This window comes from Camelina sativa, chromosome 9 (genome assembly GCF_000633955.1).
Source record: "Camelina sativa cultivar DH55 chromosome 9, Cs, whole genome shotgun sequence".
Classification (NCBI taxonomy): domain Eukaryota; kingdom Viridiplantae; phylum Streptophyta; class Magnoliopsida; order Brassicales; family Brassicaceae; genus Camelina; species Camelina sativa.
Window position 1 is genome coordinate 35,838,606 of NC_025693.1, and position 10,763 is coordinate 35,849,368.

The window sequence follows — 10,763 nt, forward strand, 5'->3', positions numbered from 1 at the left end:
TTTACACCCCAACATATTAAAATAAAGCTAATTAAAGACAGGAGGAAGGTCGGATGATGCCTTTTGCGGAGCCCTGAACAAAAGAGCAGAGAGAGGAGACAGAATCAATTCCATCGGCCGGAGATAAGTCAATGTCTCTCATGAAAAGGTTGGAACATGGAACAGTCAACCCTGAACAATCAAGCTTCATAGCCACCTTTGTAGCCGATGTTCCACTCATCTTCATGTATCTCACTTTATCTATGTGAACTCCCTTACTCTGATTTACAACATTACACTTTTTACCATTAGCTCATTTTTCCATCTACATAAGATAGAATTTTTTTTTTTAAAAAAGATTCTTACAGTTTGAGGGCAGTTAGGGGAGCAACCGTAGAACTGATCAATGATGATGGGGTTTTGTACAGACGAGAAACGAATGTCGAAGAACTCGATTCCTCGGACGTAACCAGTTCCTCCAGGCCACGTCTTTATTCGAGCTCCGTTTGTTGTTCCTGTGAAGTTAACGTGCGACACACGTATGTTTTCCACTGCTACCTCTGTTCCTCCTCTACCTAAACTCCCAATGCTGTTTCACATTTCTTTGTTAGTTTTTTTTTTTTTTTTCCTCTTATAATTTAACAAATACATTTTGGAAGTATATAAGATTGCGGGATTGCTAGGGAAAAAGTATTAGCCACCTTACACCGTGACCAGGTCCGCAGTTCACAAAGGAAACAGTCACACTATTCACTTGATCTCCGATAGACACACAATCGTCACCTATATGATTAAGGAAATTGTAAGAAAAAAAAAAGAAACTAACTAGCCAGTTAAACCTTTAAAATACCATATATTTTATCGTGTCCATGTATCAAGATTAATTAATTATTGTTTTGGTTTAGTAAGAAAAATTTACCAGCGGCGATGTCAGAATGACTAATAGAAACGGCGGTGGAAGATGTGATGTGAATACCGTCGGTGTTAGGGCTAGCCTCCGGTGAGGTTATTTTGATATCACTGATATACACATTTTGGCTTCCCATCACAAGAACATGGGTTTGTGCACTATCTCTGAATCTCAAACTCTTTAATGTTACATTTCCGCAGTTACTAAATGTCATCATCTGCGGTTAAAATTTATATATCGTTATTGAGTCGTACCAGTTTGTTATGTACTACTATTTTCTTTTGTTAAAAAAAGTAAACTTACCGTTGGTGCAAGCCAGATGCAATTCTGAGACACAGAGTATATATGGTTAGTTATGATACATTTACTATAACCAAAGAAAAAAAAAATCAAAAGGTTTAAAAAAAAGGAGATGAATAAAGAAGATATAATTACGTACGGGTCCGGGATGGTCTCTACAATGAATATCCCACCATGCTTTGCCTTGGCCGTTCAACATGCCGCGCCCTACAATTGCAAGTCCATCCACTTGATCGAATATGAGCCATGGTATTACTCCGTTCTCACCATTTTCCCACTTGTTTGGATCACTCTGCGCTATCATCTCTCCATCAATCTATATATTACAAAATAATTAATTTGGAGTTTCATATTTGGTTTATATATATTCATGTAATAATATCTCTATCAAGTAACCGCTGGAGGGATTTACAGTGAAAAGGAGAGGTTTCGGTATGCAAGGTCCCGTGAAGTGAAGGGAGTTGAGGAGGAACACCTTCCCTGCTGGTACATGTACACTTCCCGTTTTGGAGCTTCCCTTACAAGCATTCTCCCATGCCTTTTGGAAAGCCTAGTTTTTTTTTTTGTTTTCCACCAATCAAATATTGTCCAACGATGTTTACCAAAAGTTAAAACTTTGTATCATGACCAAAAAACTTACAGATGTATCATCGGCAATTCCATCCCCGACCGCTCCATATTTCATCACTGATTCACCATTGCTTAACCAGAGAAGTCCTAAAATTGCAACGAGTACTAACAAACCACGGTCCTACACATTCATACAAAAAATTAGGATTGATTTTTTGAAATCAGGGTCTGTTAGTAGATACTAGATAGAGACAAATTAAAGAGTCTTCACCATTTTGAAGGGAGATGGATTGATCTAAGCAGAGTTGAATACTGAAATAGTTTCAGTTTTTTTTAAGACATAAATAAGCAAAGAACATAAGGGTTTGATTCAAGCCTCGCATTAATAACATAAAAGCATGCATGCATCTCTGTTTGGTTTTCTAAAAATTTTTAGGTATCTAATATGGATATAGGTACGAGCATCATCCAAAGATTCTAGGAAAAATTGGAAATAAAAGATAAAATAAATCAATTATTGTCCATCTATGCATTCTATGAACATATATAATTTATTCATAAATTACCATTTATCTTGAATATAAGCAATTTTCCAAAAAAAAAAAAAAACAATCTGTAGAAAAATGATGTTGAAATCATGAAGATACATAAAAGTTCAAAAATCTGTTGTTTTAGTTAACGTTTTCGATGGATAAAATTTGATCTTAATTGATTTATTTATCCTTTATTTTCAATAATTGATAAGTTCAATAATTGATTTATTTATTCTTTATTTTTAATTTTTTCCAAGATTATTCTATGTACAGTAAAATCTCTAAAAATTAATAATGCTGGGATCAAAATATTTTATTAATTTATCTATAAATTAATAATTATTCTTTTATAGTGTAAATTAATAATTTATAGATATATTTATAGATAATTATTATTAATTTATAGATCTATTTTTAATTGTTTAAATTTTTTAAAATTATAAATTGAGATAGTTTTAGCAAAATAAAATTAGAATTTTGGATGTTGTAAATTTTTTGGTATTGGAATTGAATTTAAAATATTTAGAAAACATTATTGAAAATAAATTACAAATACTATAGATAAATTCACTTATACACATGACATACAATTGTCGTATGTTAATAGCCTATCAAAATATCAATATGTAAATAATGCATATTTAGAAATTGAAAACTTAAAAACGTTTTAGTTATTTTTATGAAATGTTATAGAATATTTATATCATTATAGTTTGAAGATACAATTATATTTTAAATATGAGGTTTAGGGGAAGCATACTTTATTATATCAGCATATATATATATATATATGTGTAAATCTACATGATTATTAATTTATGATTTATTGAGACCATATTTTACATAAAGATTTAAAAAAATTATTATTTTATTATTTTATCGAAATATGTTATTTTTTATACTGGTCTGATTTGAAACTAGCAAAATTTATTAATTTATATTGTTTATTAATTTGTAGAGTATTAATTTATAGAGATTTTTGTTACATTTGTAGCCTTAATTAAGTTTCCTCTAATATCAAGTGCCATCGAACAGTCTTCTCCATACAAAAAAAAAAGTTCACTGAATTTTCTAGCTATAAACTGGACAACTTCTTTTTAGTTAAAAATTAATATCTCGAATTTAGAAAATATTTAATTAACAATTAAATGTGATCTCTTACTTAAACGATGTGATGAATTTTACTTGAATTAAGGATTCTCTGTATGTTCATTATAACACAATACGTACAGTTCAAGTTTCCTCTTATATTGATTGAGTGCCATCGCGGTATCACACAGTCAGCAGCAACGCTTCCCCAAAGTTGAATAAAATTGTCAAGAGACTTGGTGGGAGTTTCCTCCGACAAACTTAAGCCATCTTCTATTGGTCGTTATTTTTGATCCAATGGGCATCCTTCGGCATGTCTATTGTCTTCTATCCCCAACTCACATCGTCTCGAGATCATCACACAGGGCAACATAACTAAAATTTTCTTTTGACTTTGGTTTTCCCTTTTCATTAATTCAATTATGGAAAGAACAATAAATTGATATCTTCACCAACTAAACTCCATGACTACATTTTTCAGCCAAAAAGCTACAAACCGACAAGAAGGAGTAATACATACATGGTGATCTTTTCACAATAAATTGATGAATATTTACATTTATTTTTAAATTATAATTTACATTTATACATGCTCTTTTCCCAAAAGCAATACATATGTGTGGGGTAGACCTAAGCATGTGTACTGTGTAGTGTACACTATTGCTCTATATAACTCTTGCGCGCTTTGGGGTTTGATAAAAAGTGAAGACATGATCTCGTCAAGAAAATATAAACGATGTGGTTTGGGAGCTGCATTGTTCATTGCCTATATCTTCTTCTTCTCTCTCATGTCTTTACACTACGTATCTGGTATAGATCCAAATCCTTAAAATTATTGCCCATTTTGAGTAAAATATAATTAAATCTGTTTTATTAATCTCTTTCTGGTTTATATATATGTAGCAGGTCATGATCATCAACAAAAAGAGAAGGAACCGGTTCGGGGTTCAGAGCCTCCCAAGTGTGTGAACAAGTGCCTGAACTGCAAGCCTTGTCTTCCTTATCTATTTGACATTCATGATCATGGTGCTCATCATGATGATGATGATTATAGTGAAACATATTATCCCGTAAGGTGGGTGTGTAGATGTAGCGACAAAGTATTTGAACCGTGAGAATAGTTTCAAGAATTAAAACATTATGTAAGCGTGTTGCTTCTCATGGATTCATGTTTGATGGTTTTCATGTTTTTTAAAAAAAAAAAAAAAAACTGATGATGTGTTTGTGGGGGTAGTATATGTGTGTCTCATTTACGCACCATCCACATGCGTAACAAAATTGGTCTTGGCTTTTAATGGGCCTACAGAGGGGAGCCTTAACAGATAAAGTGAGGACATGGGCCGACTAATTAAGCGTAAAAGCTTCAGACTCCAGTACCGAAGACTTTTTTCTTTAAGGTCAAACCACGATTCTTCACCGTACGTTTTTGTTTACCTGTGTTTGTGTTTGAGATAATGACCGTCTCAATATATCGCATCTTATTTTTAACTCGACAGCGCCTCCGTAGAATAAGAAATTAATTATCGAATATTTCTGCTTCAGGCATCACATCCTAATGATTCCCTTATGTTCATGTACTTATGGGCTATATATACCAATCAGATTCATAATTTTAATGTTTGTGACCGATATCCATAAACCAAATTTATGATGATTTATTTATCACCTCCGTAACATGATCACAATCTTATGTATAGTGTGAAGAATCTCACACGTAACATTTTCTTCTCAAAGCTTCGAAAGAAACCCTTAAATAAACGTTATTATCTGCTGAATACATTTAATAATCAATAGCGTGACAAGAGAACAGAGGCCGTATAGTTGATAAAAGCATGAGAGTGATGACGACGAATGTGAAGCATTGAGAGATCTCTCACCGCTTGCCGTACGTCTTTGTCTGTGTTCGTCAGCTTAAGTCTATAAACGTGTCAACTGTTGTATCGGTCCGAGATTGCACTGTAGCTGACAGTTACGTTTAAGTTTGTCTCCATCTCCTACGCTACGCAACCCCAGCACCGTCAATTTTTCTCTAAGAAACTATGTAATGATGGGGACAAAAAAAGGCGAAAGGTGAGTCCCACTTTCGCCCATGTGATTATGGTCAACGTGTCAAAGTACTAGAGGCTCTACGTTTACTACGATATAATTTTGCTATCAATCTATGGAATGGTCTCGTCCGTAGAATAACTTCACTATTTTTTTCACTTGGCTGCAGGTGTCAACCAATAATATGAACACTTATCTTTTGCAGTCTAAAATTAAATTATGCGGCTTACCATTCATTATATAAAGACTCTAGTAGACGACTGACTACGTACTCATTTATATAAGTGGTGTTAGTTTAATGGAGTTATTAATCTAAAGTAGTTGGCACCCGAGTAGGTTCATCATGTTATTGAGAAGCACATCTGCTCCGATACTGAAGTCGTGGCTTCCACAACACTGCTCGAGAGAATCGTCTCCGGACCAGGAGTCACAGCTCCAGCGCCGGTCAAGATCGTTGTCTCTTTTCTCATCAAAGTCCATAGATGGACACACTGGTGAGCAGTTGCACCAACAAGCTCTCTCCGAGCNNNGTTATTATCTGCTTCTGCTGAATACATTTAATAATCCATATAGCGTGACAAGAGAACAGAGGCCGTAATATAGTTGATAAAAGCATGAGAATGATGACGACGAATGTGAAGCATTGAGAGATTTGTCTCTATCTCCCAAGCATTGAGAGATTTGTCGGCATTCGTCAGCTGAAGTCCATAAACGTGTCGACTGTTGTCTCGGTTCGAGATTGCACTGTAGATTACAGTTACGTTTAGAGTTTGTCTCTATCTCCCAGGCAACCCAGGACCGTCAATTTTTCTCTAAGAAACTATGTAAATGATGGGGACAAAAGGGCGAAAGGTGAGTCCCACTTTCGCCCATGTGGTTGTGGTCAACGTGTCAAAGTACTAGAGGCTCTACGTTTACTACGATATAAATTTTGCTATCAATCTATCTATGGATGGTCTCTCGTCCGTCGAATAGTTTCACTATTTTTTCACTTGGCTGGTGTCAACCAATAATATAAACACTTATCTTTTACAGTCTAAAATTAAATTATGCGGCTTACCATTCATTATATAAAGACTCTAGTAGACGACTGACTACTCATTTATATAAGGTACATATATAAGTGGTGTTAGTTTAATGGAGTTATTAATTTAAAGTAGTTGGCACCCGAGTAGGTTCATCATGTTATTGAGAAGCACATCTGCTCCGATACTGAAGTCGTGGCTTCCACAACACTGCTCGAGAGAATCGTCTCCGGACCAGGAGTCACAGCTCCAGCGCCGGTCAAGATCGTTGTCTCTTTTCTCATCAAAGTCCATAGATGGACACACTGGTGAGCAGTTGCACCAACAAGCTCTCTCCGAGCACAAGGGTAATGTTATTAAATCAACAACAAGCAACGAGAACCACACCGAAAATACAATACCACGCAGGCAACGCAGGTCATCTTTAGATGAAACACGTTACACGAAAAAGACGACTTTGAATCCGTCGTCAACTTTCTTAGTGGATAGGCTGTTCTCGAGCTCAGGACTGGGAGAAAAGGCCAGTTATGATGACGATCGTCTGGAGACTCTTGTGAGTGGTGGTGGTGGTGGGATGGGCAGCAGCGGCGGCAAGATTTGCAACGGCGGTGGTGTCGGTGGAAGTGGTGTTGACGGCGGCGGAAGTGAGGACGCTACCGATTCGTATTACAAGGAGATGATCGACTTGAATCCAGGAAACTCGCTTTTGACTGGAAACTACTCTAAGTTCTTAAAAGAGGCAAGTAGGATTGTATCAAGGAAAATAATATATAGTAATAAAAATATCTTTATTCGTATATACTAATATACTATATAGGATATTTTATACTACAAGATATTTATTTAGTAGAAGATTCCATATATACACGTGTAAAGATTGTACTGCATATCCCGTTTAGTTTCAGGAAAAAGCGTAGTCGTAGAAGAGAAGAAAGAAACGTTCTCATCGAAAAAAATCTAATGCATGCATATATATATGAGTATATGACAGGTGAAAAGAGACATGAAAAAAGCAGAAGAGTATTGTGAAAGAGCGATTTTGGGGAACACCAACGATGGAAACGTTCTTTCCCTATATGCTGATCTCATTTTGCACAACCACCGAGATCGTGAAAGCGCCCACTCGTACTATCAACAAGCCGTCAAAATGTCCCCCGAAGATTGGTAAGTTGACAATCTATGATCAAACCATTTCACAAGCCAAGGACAAACACTCGGGATGCTATGCTAACAATATTGTTATAATTAATGGTGCAGCTATGTGCAAGCTTCATACGCAAGGTTTCTATGGGATGTGGAAGAGGACGAAGATGAAGGAGAAGAAGAAAAAGAAGAAGAGCAAAAGAGTGATGATATTAGCTATGTGCATCCTCCAACAACCATGTTCCGTGATTTTCCCCATCACACTTCTCTCTTACCGCATCATCGTAACTAATAAGACACCATCCCGTATGTTCGTATTAAAATAATTATAACATATAGATGCATGTTTAATACTCATATGCAAATGCAATATGCGTGTATAATACATGTTCATAATATTGTGTAATATGAATATGGTTTTCTATGTGTCTCTATGTTGTGTTATAAAGTATGAAATAGAGAAAACATTAGGCATTTGTTTGTCAAAAGTATGATAGAATTGGTACAAATCGATTTTGTTGACAACTTGACATCAACCAACTTTAGCCAATCCACAGATATTTTGTTGACAACCAAAATATCTGTTGAGAAAAAGGAAAAAAAGAAAAAAAACCAAAAATATCTGGTTCGTACTTGGGCCTAGACGTTTTGATTTCTCGTTAGCAAGCGATTAAGAAACCCGCAGATTTTAGTGGGCTATTAATGGGCCATAATTTTAATTTAATGCGGACCATATCACGGAAACTACATAACGATTCTAGGAAATAGCCGAAGAGGTGTGAAAGATTCATATTCATTTACTCTCTCTCTCTCTAAATAGTTGATCTTAGTCCAGCTAAAAGAGGAATTTTTTTTTTTTTTGGCTATTATGTCAATGGAGAGAGAAATATAGTACTGCCTTGCATGAATCACAAACTTGTTATTATTGTTTGGTCATATACACCGACACCGTAAGGGTTTCAGATTTTTTTTTTCTTTGGAGATGAAACTTTTCGTCCATGTAACCAAGTCAAAGTCGTGAGTAGTTCACATACTTATAGTTTTGTACCATAAAATAAAATATAGGGGACTATTTGACACAATATTCTATGCTATCCCTATCTCCCATAGATTTGGAGTATTATATATGGTTGAACCGTCCTACAAAAGGCTATTATGTCAATGGAGAGAGAAATATAGTACTGTAGATGGAACACCTTTAAGGGTATTGGTCGCTTTGACTAATGTAAATTTTTACAAATCAATAGTTCGAGCTGTACAACTTGTAACTTTTTGCCTAACTCACCTACAAAAGCGAAATTAATTAGACAAAAAGATATTGTTATCTACAACTAACTCCATTGGTAAACCTTTTTTTTTTCTTCAAATGAAACAGCTGTAATTGAGTAATTCAAACCAAACAACTGATTACAACAACATCAAGTGAAAGAAAAGACGAAATTACGAGATTTGTCCAAATCGTTACTTTCAAGCCGACAGATAATTATCCTCACTCGGTTTTGCGTCCCACCAAAACAAAATAAAAGAAGAAAACAAAAGAAAAAAAGGAGAGAAATCAAATCAGTGATCTTCTGCGGAAGGGTGCACCTGTTCTTACCAAGCTCAAGGAGATCGTCACCGTAGATTTGATCAAGCACAAGAACCAAACCCATGGCAAAGGCTCCATCAAAACCGGGCTTCACGTTCAATGAGAAAACGTCTTTCCCAAGCATCACGTTCGTTGAGGCATCCACTTTGCGCCGTATCTCCGCCACCTTCCGCCTCGTCTCGGCCTCCACAACAGTGCAGCTCCTTTGCCCGAAACTACCTTCGATCAGGTACTCGCCGCACATGTAGTCCCCGTACACCTCCACCGTCACGCTGTTCCTTCCGATTATCGACGATCTCCTGACCCCAAAGATGGGTTTCTGACCGTCCGATCTCTCCCCGAGATAACCTTCCCATCTTCGTCGCAAACTCGGCCTCTGTTTTTTTAAAAAAGGAATACAAAAACAGAGTAAGTAAGTTTCAATATCATATATATATATAAAAGAAACGCTTTTTGAACCCAATAAAGAAAAAAAGAAAAGAGAAGCCAAGCATTTAAGCAAGCACCTTTCGTCGGAGGGTGAGGAGACAACGGCCGTGAGCGTCCATGAGGACAACCTCGTCGGTGTCGCGGGTGTTGGGGCCACCGTAAGAGTCCACACGAAAGACCAATCTGCCCTTGCAGTCGTAAACCTCGAAACCATCGCCGGTGAAAAACAGAGAAGTTTTGCGAACAGTGAGGCTTCTTTCTTCCCCGTGTATAAATTCATCGTCGACGAGCAAACCATTCTTCATTTTTTTTTCGAGTTTATGATTGCTTGTTAGCTCTAGAGAAGACTTGTGCTTGCTACTAGCTCTTAATTATTATTATTGGGAGAGGGAGGAGGAAAGTGAAGGTTGGGGGAAAAAGGAAAGACAACGAGTGCAAGATTTATAAGAGTGAAAGACCACGACACGGTCCTCCTTTTACCCAATAATAAGAATCTTTTTTACCCACGAATTTTACTGTTTAAGCTAATACGTACTTGACACGTGGGGCTGACTCCTCGCCTGATCTTTTTTTCATTATGTTGTCAATTTAAGTACATAGATGCGCTTCACTCCACCTTTTATTTTCTTTTTTTTACGTCACGTTAAACGTATTTAATGTACCATCGCGTATTTCATGTACAATTTGTTTTTTCAGTGTTTCTTTATACCGTTATACGTACGTACATAAAGTTATATCTAAAATACACATATGACATAGTATAATATTTCATAAAATTCCAACCTCTATGTGATCTTAAGTATATATCTTTCAGGTATTCATAGATATATCTCAAACATTTGACCAACACATATTGTGGTTTGTGTTATTACCCTCAATGTATCACCCTTCTGTTTCAGAATCGCACGAGTTGAGAAACATTTATTAAAAAAAATATGTAGTATATATTTAACTGTTTTCATTTAATTAATGTACTTACTAACTATTACATGTATTATTATTCGTGTACTTTTGAAGATTCTTGTTTGACTGTCTTCGGCAAACCTGTAACCTTCCATTACTTCTTTCTTTCCGATCACTGTTTCTCCTTCACTCCTTTTTCCTATTCTTACAATATTCCACATATATTATACAACGATTATACAATCACT

General features: G+C 35.8%; 3 protein-coding genes and 1 pseudogene across 3 annotated transcripts; 2 read left to right on the forward strand and 2 right to left on the reverse strand.

Annotated features, from left to right (window-relative positions):
* On the reverse strand, positions 32–1,874 carry LOC104715998 (probable polygalacturonase At3g15720). The gene is made up of 7 exons (XM_019230118.1): positions 1,830–1,874; positions 1,602–1,739; positions 1,329–1,505; positions 899–1,106; positions 681–762; positions 346–568; positions 32–259 (listed from the first exon to the last, which is right to left on the reverse strand). The coding sequence occupies exons 1-7, from the start codon at positions 1,872–1,874 to the stop codon at positions 32–34; spliced, it is 1,101 nt and encodes a 366-aa protein (XP_019085663.1).
* LOC104714366 (EPIDERMAL PATTERNING FACTOR-like protein 8) lies at positions 4,092–4,496 on the forward strand. The gene is made up of 2 exons (XM_010431702.1): positions 4,092–4,191; positions 4,285–4,496. The coding sequence occupies exons 1-2, from the start codon at positions 4,092–4,094 to the stop codon at positions 4,494–4,496; spliced, it is 312 nt and encodes a 103-aa protein (XP_010430004.1).
* On the forward strand, positions 6,488–8,069 carry LOC104714368. Its single transcript, XM_010431703.2, has 3 exons — positions 6,488–7,191; positions 7,444–7,616; positions 7,710–8,069. Exons 1-3 carry the CDS (start codon positions 6,610–6,612, stop codon positions 7,885–7,887), a joined length of 933 nt encoding a protein of 310 aa, XP_010430005.1. The 5' UTR covers positions 6,488–6,609; the 3' UTR covers positions 7,888–8,069.
* On the reverse strand, positions 9,065–10,059 carry LOC104714369 (annotated as a pseudogene).